The sequence below is a fragment of the Genypterus blacodes genome, unplaced genomic scaffold, assembly GCF_046128005.1.
Source record: "Genypterus blacodes isolate CSIRO-AG114 ecotype Tasmania unplaced genomic scaffold, CSIRO-AGI_Gbla_v1 ptg000148l_1, whole genome shotgun sequence".
NCBI lineage: Eukaryota > Metazoa > Chordata > Actinopteri > Ophidiiformes > Ophidiidae > Genypterus > Genypterus blacodes.
In genome coordinates, this window is record NW_027466950.1 from 332,949 (window position 1) to 347,444 (window position 14,496).

The 14,496-nt window shown below is 44.4% G+C and overlaps 1 protein-coding gene across 3 annotated transcripts; it reads left to right on the top strand.

Annotated features, from left to right (window-relative positions):
• The first annotated feature begins 5,972 nt into the window (after window positions 1–5,972).
• tmtc4 (transmembrane O-mannosyltransferase targeting cadherins 4) lies at window positions 5,973–14,131 on the top strand. 3 transcript variants are annotated; one of them, XM_076165734.1, is made up of 19 exons: window positions 5,973–6,241; window positions 6,340–6,450; window positions 6,549–6,755; window positions 6,838–6,953; window positions 7,239–7,455; window positions 8,254–8,341; window positions 8,537–8,637; window positions 9,062–9,154; window positions 9,337–9,498; window positions 9,711–9,913; window positions 10,509–10,683; window positions 10,877–11,008; window positions 11,159–11,238; window positions 11,342–11,449; window positions 11,526–11,667; window positions 11,907–12,021; window positions 13,372–13,484; window positions 13,615–13,684; window positions 13,856–14,131. In XM_076165734.1, the coding sequence occupies exons 3-19, from the start codon at window positions 6,591–6,593 to the stop codon at window positions 14,002–14,004; spliced, it is 2,229 nt and encodes a 742-aa protein (XP_076021849.1). In that variant the 5' UTR covers window positions 5,973–6,241; window positions 6,340–6,450; window positions 6,549–6,590; the 3' UTR covers window positions 14,005–14,131. The 3 variants fall into 3 exon arrangements, with proteins under 3 accessions (XP_076021849.1, XP_076021848.1, XP_076021850.1); XM_076165735.1 differs by having other exon boundaries at window positions 5,995–6,019; XM_076165733.1 differs by having other exon boundaries at window positions 5,973–6,450.
• Window positions 14,132–14,496: the final 365 nt, after the last annotated feature.

The following is a 14,496-nucleotide window of genomic DNA, read 5'->3' on the forward strand; positions in this document are numbered from 1 at the left end:
CTCACTCTCATTCATAAAGTTGTTTGATGGTGTTTCAATTGCCACTTAAAGGTATGTTAACACTTGAATTAAGTCATCAATTAAGGCATTTCACATCCCATCATTCTAATTGATCCTTGAAGTGTTTCTAGCAGTGGTTCTCAGTCCTGCTCTTGGGGACCTGCTACATCTTTTCCATCTGCTCTACCCACATCTGACTGAACACATCAGATAATTACTGGGCCTTAATGAGCTTAATCAGGAACGTTTCGTGTTTAGATCTAGAAGGCGCCGACTCTTGATCAAATGAGCAAAATAGAGTTTAGCTAATTAGATGTGATGGAGACTATTGAGTGCTCCGTATCTGCGGGAATGAGATCCACTGTTTTAGCTCATTAAAGGATTTGCTGGCTGATCTCAGTGGTTGCGGGGTTAAATGGTGGATGCGGCTCTCTTCTTCACTGGTGCTTGTAATCATGTGGAGTCACTGTCTTTGATTTGCACAAAAGTCTGCACGGTAGCCAACAAGTGCATCCAGTATAAAGAATATATGAAGAAACAATGTTGACGTGCACACAAACATTTTGATCATATTCTGATTATTGAAAAAAGTGCAGCAGCAGAGAAAACATGTTTTTAAATTGAACACTAAAAATGATTTACAGTGTATAATGTAGGATACAGGAACAAAGACTCTATAATTAGAAAACTGAAAGTACGACCGCGCTGTGATAGAAATCTCTAAGCCGTCAACACTGGCATCAAAGTAGCCTGGGCCAACACACACACTATAAGCGGCTGAGATGGCCATTTGTTTTCATCAGGTAACATTAACATCAATGTCCTACAATTGTGTGGTTGTGTTCTTCCCGATAAAGGTGAAGGATCCATGGCCGTTCTTCCTCAGGAAGTCTTTACTACACTTCAGGGAAAACCCATGAATGGGCTATGCATGCCACAATATGTACACAGGTTGATTACTTATGATGGAACAAGATATTATTCATTCCCACTGAGAAATAGAGTAAATATACACTGTTTCTTGTTCATTAGACCTTTGTTGAGAGAGTTTGATGGATGGCTTTGCACAACGTGGGTGTATGCAGCGTTTACGCGTGGGCCACAGGAATATTCTGTGTGGGAGTCGGAGATGTGCAGTCAGCACAAACATGTGGCTGTGCCATCAAAGCAAAATGTAAAGCCGATAAGAACAGAGGCCTTCCTGCAGAGGTTCTCGACGGTGACTCCATGATGGACGCCGGTCTCCCGGGTGCTTATCTTGATGTGGAGGCCCTTATCATAGAGGATCGCAGTTCCAACCTGGATGTCCTTCGGCTTCATGTAGAGAACAAAAGAATCCTTCACCAGCAGCCATCTGAAACACAAGCACACACACACACATACACACACACTTCTATCTTTCTCTAGAGGAATTCAGTGCGTAGAAATGTGCATTTTTTTCCAATTCAGATGTAAAGAATTACAAGACTTTAGTGTGCTATGAACAAATTCTAAAAACAATAGTGTGCACTCATGATTTTCTACCTCACACACACACACACACACCCACAAACACACACATTCACATCTTTTACTGATCAGAGAGATCTTCATTCGCATATGCTTAATAAAGTGAATAAGTGATCATGAAATATCGGCAGTCATCCAGATCTTTGCATTTTTAATTCTAATACTAAACATGGTGTCTCTGATTGTCCAAAAACATGGAAGTTATTTGTAGTCGGACTCTGTAAAGTGTGAATGCGAGCGTGAAGCAGCTTGTAGGTTTCGGTCGGCCCTGTCATGGACTCGTCCCTGCATGCCTGCACAGGACAGCTGGGTAGAGTGGAAGAGTGTATGGATGGGAGGATGCATGGAAGGATGATACACACATTAGCATGGCGTGTCTTTTCAAAATGCTGCTCAGAATACATAATTCATGTGATGTATGAAATTCCAGCCGATACGTTTAACTGCGGCCTAATTCAGATAGAAACTTTTCTAACAGAAATAATACTTTGCCCAGTGCATGTTGCAAATATTCTTTAAGAACGAAATGACTTTGTGTTAAGATGCTTACGGTGCACTTATGCATCATTATTATAATGTGTCATCTCATCACTTTTATTCTGGAGGCTATGGATATTAGTGGCCATCTTGGCTCTTTAAGTGATAGTTTCTTTGCTCCTGCCTGCTGTGTTTCCCCTCATTAATGCAAGCTCTTCTCCATCACCGTCCTCTGTGAAGGGACTCGCCTCACGCAGGCCACAGAACTGTGACAAGGATGAAATTACCGTTAGCTTTCGCACCTAATTAGTGTGTAGATGGTTCACCTTCGATAGGGTTGACAATATTGATGACACTCCCTTACAAGACGAGGCTTTGACTGTAAGTAGCTGCACTTACCGTCGCTGGATGGATCTCGTACGCGATTCTTTTGAGGATGTTTCTGAGCTAGTTCCTCCCACTGCATCTGTCAGAGACCAGCTGTTTTCAACTCAGCTGAAAATTAGTACATGCATAGCCCGCTGCCAGGGTTCCTCAAAAGCACACACTGAATTACTGCACTGACATTATTATTAGGACATGAACGACAAGTAAAAAAGCATTCTTGGTTAGACTCTCAATGCCAAATATGTGTCTTTCACATTTTCGCAGTACAAACTTCAGGATGAACTGACTATTTGTATTTGATAAGTTGTGTTTTACTGTTTATAAGTTGAGATGTGAAACTTTAAAGACCCTCTTTGCAGGACACAAGGTTTGTTTGCTATTATTGAGATTAAATATCATATATGCAAGGTTCTGCCCAAACTTTTAAACATGAAATTGCAGCACTTGATTGTGATCAAAATAAATTAATATCCGTTACGATATTGTGTCAGTTTCAACTTTGATCAAATAGCAAACCGCCTGTCCTTGGAGGTGTCACTTTTCCGCCTTTTATCTTCTTCATCTTGTCGTCTTCTTCAGTTCATGGTTTGCTTGTAGTTCTTAAGATAATGAAGCATGTCACTCTTAAGGATGCATAAGCATGAAGCGGTGTAGAACTGAATCCCAGCAGACAGCAAACACATCAGAGTGACTACTGCTACTGCTTCTAACTTCTAAGGCTGGTATGTTACTTCTTGCATATTCACTCTAAAGCAATCTTTCCAGGCGCAAAGGATGAAGAGCATTCATAGATTCTACTCCAAACACGGCACACAGATTGTTCTGAGACTGAAAAGGGGGATAGATTAAGTGCAGGTTATTAAATCAGTGACTAAAACTGATTTCAATCCACGCTGAATGACATTCCTGGAAAATCCCAATAATGTATGCTCAAGCAGACTCTGCACGATTCATTTGGATGGGAGTTGTTCTTTTGAAATCCTTCAGTGGGTTTGTTATAGAAATGAATTTCCACTGTCAGTGAGAAAACGCTGTATTTTTCCAAGCTGGTGAACAAAAGTAAATGGGGCAACTTGGATTAAATGGACTTGAGTTGGAGAGAAATTGACAACACTCAGCTGAGAAATGTACACTCAGGGAGACTCAATGTATAACATGTGTTTCTGGTGCAATTTCAGTGTCTATTAGTGTGTTTAGTGTCTATGCGCGCTTGTGTATGTGTGGGTTTCCTGCGCTGCAGAACGTGAGAGACAAAAGTTGAGCAAATTAGCAGTTCTTACATGCAGGCTGGCAGGCAGAGCTTTCGAAGAGCCTTGAACATCAGCAGCTCCTTATAAAGAGCTTGGAAGAGATTGAAAGGCGTTTGATTTTCCAGGCGGCTCAGCCCGATCGTGTGGATATTTGGGATTCAGCACCTTTGAGGTGAACGTTTCAAAAAGGAGACGTTCAGCTCCACCGCATCAATACTCGCTTACAAGCACTTGAGGGGAGATGAAACGGATGTACAACTCTGCCTTCAAGCACGGGTTTGGGGATTGTGATATTGAGAAGCTTTTGATCAGAAAAGGTGAAGATTCATAAAAATAACAAATAAAGAACGCTTTTAAGGAAGTTCACACAGGCCATGTGACAAGCGATGACTCAGAACCCAGTTTACAGTCAATTACATCTCACTCACCTTTGATGTAGATGCAACCCTGTCACCTGGACAAAAATAGGATCCAGCGACTTGAATGGGAGGAAGTTGTATAACATCAGTAAAGAAATTATTCTTGCTTTAACAAAAAAGAAACAACTTTTTCGGAAAAATGGATCACCCAAGCAGACAGAATGAATAATATGTCATTATCTCTTCATCTATGTATATTTCACTGTGCTGAGGCTTTCGAACACTTAGAAAAATACTATAATTTCTGAGGTCACTGCCATTCTACACCTCATCACTTTGAAATTACAGTAAAGGAAAGGAGCATTTGTTTTCTCTTTGTCTTAGTTTAGGTTTATGGCTTCATTGTCTTAACATTCCGTCTCTGTCGTTGTGTGGATTCTGCTGCATTGTGATCAGATCCCACTTGGCAGGTCATTCACTTTTTTTGTTCCAAGTGCAGACGCCCATTTATGGCAAGTAGAAACTGAATCATAATGGAAGGGATTAATAGGATACTGCTGTTCTCCAAATATACATGAGGCATTACTGCGGCTGCCCACTGCTTCTAAATAGTTAAGATGGGTTAAATGTTTGATGAAAGCAAGCAAAGCCGTAAAAACCCCTTCTCTACTTCAGCACAAATATTCCAAACATCATTATCACCCATCATCATCTGGTTCAACAAACCAATGAAGACAAACACATGCAGGCTGCCTCCTCCACCTCAGGACATTGCGTGATTTTCAGCCATTTCTTCACTCTCTTGCCATTTGACCTTGACCTTTCCCTTCCACTGTGATTCCATGTAGCATCTGACTGCACCCAATCAATGTCTGTCACCTTCTGTGTGATCACGGGAGAGAGGACCGTCTTGACAGGACCTCTACTCGCAGCCCTGTCACCATGCATTTGGGCCATTAGCCCTTCTATGGGTGATCCTGGGACATCTTCGCTCATTATCCCCTCCACCCCACCTCGGCAAGCACACTGGAAAAGGCGCTAATTCCAACTGACTGACAAGAGGGAAGAATTGGCAGATATGAAATCCATACTTCATGCATGTTGTATTGGATGTAATTGGGCGGTTTTACAGCTACTAAACGCTTCTGTTCAAGAATTCGTGCTCCGAGGGGAGATGTGAAAAAAATCTGCAGTGCACTTTCAAGGCCAGATTTAAAAAAGAAATGGCATAAAGAGTGATGCAAGCACTGAGAGGGGATTTTCTGAGATTCACTCCTGATGCATTGTGGAGCCTCTATTAACTAACAGCATCCATTAAGATATTGTTAGCACTTGGACACAATGGTGGAGTTTTGAAGCAAGGCCCTAATGAGGTTTTCTTTCTATCTGAATGAGTGTCCGCGTCTCTAGCCAACCTTGAGAACCATTCTCAGACCCAATTCAAAGGTCTGAGAATGTGCCCTTGACACTATCTCCCCCCCTCCTCTCATCACCCTGGGCCTCTGACTCCGGCCATTAGGGAGATTCCTTGTCTTCCCTAAGCAATGACAGGTGAAATGGAGCAAAAAATCCTGAAGCCTGCCTTGGACTCTCTAGAACGGTACTATCTCTTCTTTCACATACTCTTTACTCTATGCAAGTGTGTGTGTTGTTCGAATGCAGAATGGTGAAAAAAGCAGGTATATAATATTTGAGGTTACAGGTGTGTAACCCATGAGTGACAATTTTCAAAATGCTATACATTGTTTACATATCTATAACAAAAGAACAAATTTGGGTGGGCTTTCTATCTCCATAACATAAATATGCATGGAAATTTGGGAGATATTTATATTGTTGAAATTTATTGAAATTTAACATTGAAATGTTATATCTAGACTCAATCCAATGTTTGTGGTTAAAAAAAGAAACCGGAACAGTGTGTATTTTTAGCAATTCTTTGCTGATTGGCTGAAATGAAACACGTGACTTTTACGCGTTACGCCAACCAGGAAGTGACTGAACGACAGCGTGTGGATTTGTTTACAACCTCGATTTGTGCGTGTGTGTATGTGTGTGTGCGCGCGCACCGCTCTGGACTGTTATATGCTGCTTAATCTTTCGTATGTCCCCGCAATTGACATCTGTTCCAAATAAATGCCGCGTCTTCATTGTGCTACGCTCCTTTTCATTTTGTAACGGAGTAGCGAGTTAGAATAGCGCCGCTAACGAGTCGTTTTCTTAGCATGCTAAGTGTCAAGGTTGGCTTCCCGTCAGCCGGTAACTGCACTTAATGTATCTTATATTAAACATTTCACCTCTCGATTGTAAAAGTACAACACGTTTGTGTCTATGTTCCATACTTTGCCCCTTTGTAGCTCTTATAGGTGAATGATCCCGTTTGTTTTAGCGTTAGCCGGTTTGCAAAGACGCTAACATGAGAGCCGTGCAGGAGAGGATGGGCTTGTGTGTCCTACAAAGACAATAAGGTACGAACACACACATTCTACACAATCTGGGCTTTATTATTCCCTATTTTATATACAACGGATTTATGAAGAGCCTGTGTCTATTTCTTGCATTTTAGGGACTAAATGGTGCCACAGAATGACCTGTGAGCCTGAGCATTATGACTCTGTGTGAGTGTGTGTATTGGGACAAACACATCCCCCTCCCAAAGCTTCCTCCAGTCCACGCCAAGGTCACCGTCGCCCTGGTGGCTCTCCTGTGCTTCATCAACAGCTATGATGGGGACTTTGTGTTCGATGATTCTGAAGCAATCATTAACAATAAGGTTACACTTTATTTTCCAGATATAGAACGTTGTGAGGCAAAATCCACCTGTTTGTTTACGATTTCTGTGTTATTTGTTGCAGGACTTGAAACCTGAAACACCTCTGAACCACATCTGGCACAATGACTTCTGGGGAAGTAACTTGAGTAGCAACACAAGTCACAAATCCTACAGACCGCTCACTGTCCTCACCTTCAGGTACACACACACGAACACACAAACACACACAATTAAATTCCATTAAATGGCCAAAATTATGTGGACAGCCCAGCATTACATCCGCATGTTGTCATTCCTCATTCGAAAATATATACAAGTGTTAATATGGAGTCCTGTATTGCTTTGATGTTGCATGATGAGACCTGGAGCACAGTCGGCTTTCCAGTTCATCCCAAAGGTGTGGGGGTCCCTGGAACTAAGAGGGTATTGCTCTCATCCCCCTGAAATCTAAGCATCACGTGTCTCCCCCTCTCGCCGAAACAGGCTGAACTACCTCTTGGCGAGCGGTCTGCACCCCGTTGGCTTCCACGTGCTGAACATCATCCTGCACGCCGTCATCTCGGCTCTAATGATCGACGTGTTCGCTGTTCTGATTGGAGGCCTGGCCTACGACGAGACGGGAAGGATTCTGAGCCGAGCCCCCAAGACCTCCCTCCTGGCCGCCCTCTTCTTCGCTGCACACCCAGTGCACACCGAAAGTGTAAGCAGAGTGCACGTTTGAAAAGTGTTTCTGTTTCATGTTTAGCGGTTAAATGATAATAAAACTCAATAACGACATATGCAATGATATATGCGTTCATTAGTTTGTGGTCCATAGTGAAGCCAAGTCTTATCAGTCTTATCTTATCACTCTCCATCAGTAACAAGTCTCAGAATAGAGTTACTGCTTTTATTTATTCTGAAAGTTTTGCTGTTTGCTTTCATAAAGAACATCCCTTCTTTGCCAGGAGTGAATCATAGCTTCTTGACACACTATTCCAGAGGTTCTAATACTAAACATGCAGTGGATCCACACCAAGAACAAAAGCTTCGTCTCAGCTGGGAGCTCGGGGCCACGTGGTTGCGTTGCCGGACTATTAGCTGCGTCGGGATGCTTATTGACCTGCCGGCGTCTGTGTGTTCGCCGGAGAGCCTGGCTGGAAGGCAGCAATTCCCCCTCTCCGTTCCCTTTAATCATGCAGGGCAAGGACTGGGCGAGACCTGGGGGGTGGGAGGCAGGCCGACTGTTGGCTTAGGCTGTACGTATCAAAGCAACCCCAGGATGCCAACCGTACTGTACCCACACACTGTAGAGAACACACACACCAGCAGACGGTGCTGATAATGAGAGATCCTTCCTGCCCTTCTTAATGAGCCTCCAGTTGTAACAGGATATATTATGCAAAAGAGAATATGAGATGGAACATCCGATGTGATGTGAAAACATACATAACTCCTCTCCGTCATGATGTCTCTCTCTCATTTTCTCTCTCTCTCTCTCTCTCTCTCTCTCTCTCAGGTGGCTGGGGTGGTGGGCCGAGCAGACCTTTTATGTGCACTGTTCTTCCAGCTCTCTTTCCTCACATACTGTAAAGCCTTCATCAGAGGTGGGTAACACAAACAACTGTGTGTAAAGCCACATTGCTGTCATGTAGAAAGGACTGCACAGACGCTTTAGAGTAGATGATTCCAGTCGTCTCCCCTGTCTCTAGTTTGTTTATTATAACCTTCTCGTATCCGCATGATTATATTTTCAGCCTTAACCTGTCTGTAACTGGATCGCTCTGGTTCTGTGTTCTCAGCGAGTGATCGACAGGAGAGGTTTGCCGTCCAATGGGTGGTGGTCAGCATCTCGCTGTGTGCCGCGGCGATGCTCTGTAAAGAACAAGGCATCACAGTCTTGGTACGGCCATGAAAAACGACTGAAATGATAAACCGGTCACACCCAAGAGATCAGGGCTCCATAATAAGCACATTTAAACAGGAAACATTTTAGAAAGAGCGCATATTAGACATGATTTTCAATTTTTATTATTATTATTTTAAATTTTTTACTATTTTGAAAACTTTGCATAGTGAAAATGAGCCTTTTTAGGTTTTAGACTGTATTCATTTTGGGTGAAAGTCAGGTTTTGACACAGACAATACATCAACACACTCCTTACATTATAAAATAAGATCAACTTACATGAAAGCTTACTTCCCCATTAAAGATTTAAAAGGACACTCTGCTTACATTTTTGCATACATGAGACAAATTGTACTGCTGCTGATGTATATGAATTTAAAGTGGCGCCTCCTTCCAGTGACTATGTATTTTCTCTCAGGGTGTGAACGCCGCCTTTGATGTCCTCCTGATCTGTAATGTTAATGTGTATGAACTCAGCCAGAGGCTACTCCACAGGAAGAAGCCGCTAGATGTGAGTTATGATTTCTGTCCCCCTCCCCCCACCTGTCATAAATTATGTACGGCCCCCTGTACGATTAATGTCACATCACGTTCACGTATGGCGATATAGATTCCACCGCGCCCGTACTCGCTGAAACAATGCTCGCAATTAACTGTGACTGGGAGTGACACGCCGTGCCATTGTTCTGACAGGTGAGCGAGGTTCTGCAGACCGGTCTTCTCTCACGGTTGGCTCTCCTGGCCCTCGGAGGACTGGCCATGCTCTACGCACGCTGGCACATCATGGGAACGGGACCGCCGGCGTTCACTGAAGTAGACAACCCGGCCTCGTTTGAAGAAAATCTATTTTTTAGAGTGAGTAAGATTGATTTGTGGCATTTGTTTACACGTGGGTCACAAGAAATATTTCACATTCAGCGCATTTGTTTGTGATTGCAGCGTCATCGACTTAACAGCATTTAAAAACACAATAATTCACTTTGATTCTGATTTGAAATGCTCTTCCTCCCTCCTCTTCTCTGTGTCTCTCTCATTCTGCACCCCTCCTGTTCCCCTTTGATTGGCAGATAGTGAACTATAATTACTACTACTCTCTGAATGCCTGGCTGCTGCTGTGTCCCTGGTGGCTGTGTTTTGATTGGTCCATGGGCTGTGTGCCTCTCATTAAGTCAGCCACTGATTGGAGGATGGTGTGGCCGCTGTTGCTCTGGTGCGTCCTGATAGGCTTGATAAGCCAAGCCTTATGCTCGCAGGACAGCCAGAGGAGGAGGTAAGGCAGTGCGGCCATCTAATGCTCGCTGTAGATGAGAGGAAGTACATGTTGGCCCCTCCAGACTTACACTTCATTATGAAAATTGAATTGTACCCAATGCAGTGTGACCAGAGCTTCACGTCTCGATTTACACACTGCATGTGGATGTTTGCAGAGTTCAGATTGTTTCTGGAGTAATTGGGCCCAAAGTTTGTCGCTTTAGAGCTTATCACACCTATCTCGTGTTTTTTGCACACCGAACATACGTGTTCTATAGTTTAAACACTCCACTCGCGCTCAAACATCTGTACAGATGTCTGAACTGCTGCGTTTGACGCTCAGGAATACAGCATCAACATTAAAGCAAGATGACAAAGCAACTCCATTCATTCAAACACCCATCAGTAAGGAGATAACTAATAGGCTCCACCCCCTGATAGACATTTGGAATATCAACATCGATAAACGCATCACAGCTAATCCCACTAACTGACATGAAGGTGTGACAGCAAGTATATGAGCAGCACAGCCAATGTGGTCAGACATGTATACAAAGTTTATACAACACGTATGACCCTGGCCTAATGTAGTTGTACACGTCCTCCTCCCTCAGGACTCTGACCTTGGGTCTGGTGCTGCTGGTGGTCCCGTTCCTGCCGGCCTGTAACGTTTTCTTCAGAGTGGGCTTTGTCATTGCCGAGAGGGTCCTCTACCTGTCTTCAGCCGGCTACTGTCTGCTGCTGGCCTACGCCCTGGGACACTGCTGCTGCCGCTGGACCAAGTACAGGGTAAGGCCTGAATCCTTCGCTGAAGCCTTTTGAGCGCCTGTAGAGCCCCCAGATTTCAGAAAACCTTTTCACTGGATGTTGTTGCGGTGATCTGTTGAGGTTTGGTGACTGTATACATATTATAACGGCAGGTGGAACCAAACTTTAAATTAGTTTTTTGGCGTGTTCGTGTTTTTATTTCCCCACACTCCAGAAGCTGCTGTGTGTGTCCGTGCTCGCTCTGCTGTGCGCGTACGTCGCTCGCTGTGCTCTCCGCAGTCGCCAGTGGAGGTCGGAACAAAGCCTTTTCACCAGCGCCCTGCCTGTGTGTCCACTCAATGCCAAGGTAAAGACGCGCGCTTTGTGCTTGTCCGCTTGCCTCCGCGTGTCTCTCTGTGTACATACAGGGGGGGGGGGTGTTCATAAAGCACAGTGTTATTTCTGTCACTCACATAACTGATGAAACAGGCGCCGGTTCTGATGCTTGTTCCCTCAGGTTCACTACAATGTGGGTAAAAACCTGGCAGACAGCGGGAACAGCAGTGCAGCTATTAAATATTACAGAGAGGCAGTCAGGTACTGTTTGTCTCCTCATATTCACAATCCAAACAGTTATTAACTAATGGTAAAGGCGTCTTGAACGTGATGATGATTGTGCTGCATTTTCTGCGGGTGTCAGGTTACATCCCACCTACGTCCACGCCATGAACAACCTGGGGAACATCCTGAAGGAGAGGGACGAGCTGGTGGAGGCGGAGCAGCTGCTGTCCAAAGCCGTCTCCATTCAGTAAGTCTGCAACCACCACAAGGGTCACAACCATTAACACATGCCTTCAACTTCAAAATCAAATTGTCTTATCTAGGCCCGACTTTGCAGCAGCTTGGATGAACCTGGGCATCGTTCAGAACAGCCTGCAGAAGTTTGAGGAGGCTGAGCAGAGCTACTGGAACGCCATCCGCTTCCGGAAAAAGTACCCAGACTGCTACTACAACCTGGGACGCTTGGTGAGACAATAGAGTGTGTGTGCCCTCTGCTTTAAAAGCTGCCCAGTGAACTGAGAAGTGAATCAATGCCCTTTGTGTAAGAATCAGTGTAAGATGCTTTTAAAAGGAGAAATCTGGCTTCCTGTCTCCTGGAAGCAGCTGGTGGAGGATTCAGGATTTTTGTTACATAACATTTCAACAAAATTGACAGTCCAAAAGTTATTTGAAAGTTTATATGCGGCACTTTGTGTGTGTGACAGTATGCTGACCAGAACAGGCACCTGGAGGCTCTGAACGCCTGGAGGAACGCGACTGTGCTGAAGCCTGAACACAGCCTGGCCTGGAACAACATGGTCATTTTACTGGACAACACTGGTAAACAACACACACACACACACGCACACACACAAACACACACACACACACACACACACACACACACACACACACACACACACACACACACACACACAAAGACACACACACACCCTTTGCCCCGGTGCTTCTTAACAGCACGCATCAACCAGTCACTCTTATTAATTAATTAAGTATTGAAAACTAAGTGTTACTAACTAAGTGTTTTGAGTGGTTTCACATATTTCTGTTTTATTTTATTCCCTAGATTTAGTCAAATACCATCTGTGTTTATAATAATAATCACAATCAGACTCATTTGTGAGTTTGTGAGTCACTTTCTTTTCAAAGGACTCTCTGTTCTGCATGCAGCTTGTTCCAGCATTAATAGCCAAGAAACACAGCAGTGTTATTTTGGAATGGCAGGAAATCTAAATGGCCAACAAGATTATACCGGAAGAGCAGGAATCAGCAATGCTTGAAATTTATGTATTAAAGCTTTGTGCGCGGAGTTTTGAAGGCACTCTTCCCTGCCGTGTGGAGAATGCTCTGATTTCCAAACGCCCGAGCCGTTTTGTCAGAAGCTGTTCCCGAGAGGGCGGAGTCTCCCAGGAGGCCACCGGAACCGTCCAATCAGGGCGCAGTACGCTCCTGATCAAACGTGGGCAGGCACAGCCAGTACAGCGCCCCCTCAGAGTACCCCCCCTAACACACACACACACACACACACACACACACACACCACCGCATTTGTTCCCCAAATCCTGACAGAAATAATTCTACCCCTCTCCCCAGCTCCCCCATAAACAAAAAGCCACAGAACAATGGGTATCATTTGCAAAAAAAACACCCCCCAAAGAACTGGGCATGTTTTTATTTCTTTGCTGTCCCAAATAAGCCCTCCTACTGTTTCGATCATCACACAAACACAAGCCAGTATCCATGTAACACACACACGCACATACATGTAGTGGTGTTGCGAAGCCGTGTCTTAGGGGCACAGGGGCATGACTCGGGACACGGCCGCCATTCTGTCTCGGTTTCCTCCGCTCTGGCCAGACATGAGACAGGTCTGTGACGGGGATCAATAACCCAGTGGGCCTTGTGTTCAGCCTTAATTAGGGGGACTGCACTGCTCCGAGTGTGCAGAGGGGGAAAACTCTGCCGTAGACGCCACGGACAAATAAAGCAGACAGTCAGATTCTCTCTCTCTCTCTCGCACTCTCTCTCGCTCTCTTTCCCGACTGTCATTCAAGTAATATCTCTTTGTGTCATCTTGGCAGTGACGTCTCCGAAATTAGCTCATATCATCTAACTCCTAAGGTAGATTGTCAAAAGAATAATCACGTCACGCTTTGTCGTCTCATGAAGGTAACCTGGGTCAAGCCGAGCTGATTGGCCGAGAGGCTCTGAAGATCCTCCCTAAGGACCACACCATCATGTTCTCATTGGCTAACGTCTTGGGGAAGCTACAGAAATACAAGGTCAGGGAGCGTGATGAAAAACGTCACCTCATCATCATCATCATCATCCTCCTCATCTTCATCATTTTACTGCTTGTTTAAGTCCTGACTTATTCTCCTTGTCCGTTCCTTTACGCAATTGTCTTTGCAGGAGTCAGAGGGATTCTTTCTTCAGGCTCTGCGGATCAACCCAAATTCTGCCAGTTGCCATGGCAATTTAGGTACAGTCACAACAGCCTGTTTCAGCTGGTACCAAATGCTTTTACAGTGAGATGAAGTGATCTCAATCGAAGCCATTACTCCACAAACTAGCAGCAGAACAAAGAATGAACAGATTTGAAATTGTTGCTGCCTTTTTTAAGCAGGAAGCTTCTTCTCTTTGTGTTCCTCAGCTGTGTTGTATCACCGCTGGGGAAAACTGGAGCTGGCAAAGAAACACTACGAGCTGTCACTAAAGTTGGACCCCAAGGCTCCCGGGACCAGAGACAACTACAACATGCTGCGACGCAAACTGGACCAGCTTAAACAACACACACCCTGAGGGAGGCTGCTGGAAAACCCCCCCTGCCTGCTGTGACACACACTCACTTCTCCATTCTGCTATTTGATATCATTTTTGTCACTAATTGCAGCTTTATACCATTTGGAAATAAAGACCATGATCTCTGTATCAGGCTCCAGCTTTGATCTTTGAAAACTAACCGTTCCATACGCACAAAACGGGAAAGGAAAAAGTCATTTATGAATTATTGATGTCTAAGAGGATCATTTTGTATTTGTCAGCAGGTTTACCGAACGTTATAAACTGATTTTGGTGAATCTGTTCATCAAAAGTGCTTCATCATATACTAATTAGTCAACTTTAACCAAACGTGTTGTAGAAGTGCACTCACCACTTCTGCAAACACATCCGTCGACCTCATGGTGGCGCTCTAACAGGGACATTTTGTCTTGTCTGGTCTAATCAATAACCCATTAAGCTTGATCATTGAGAGACACAGCCGTGGCTTTAACTCTTGATTTCCCGTGTCTG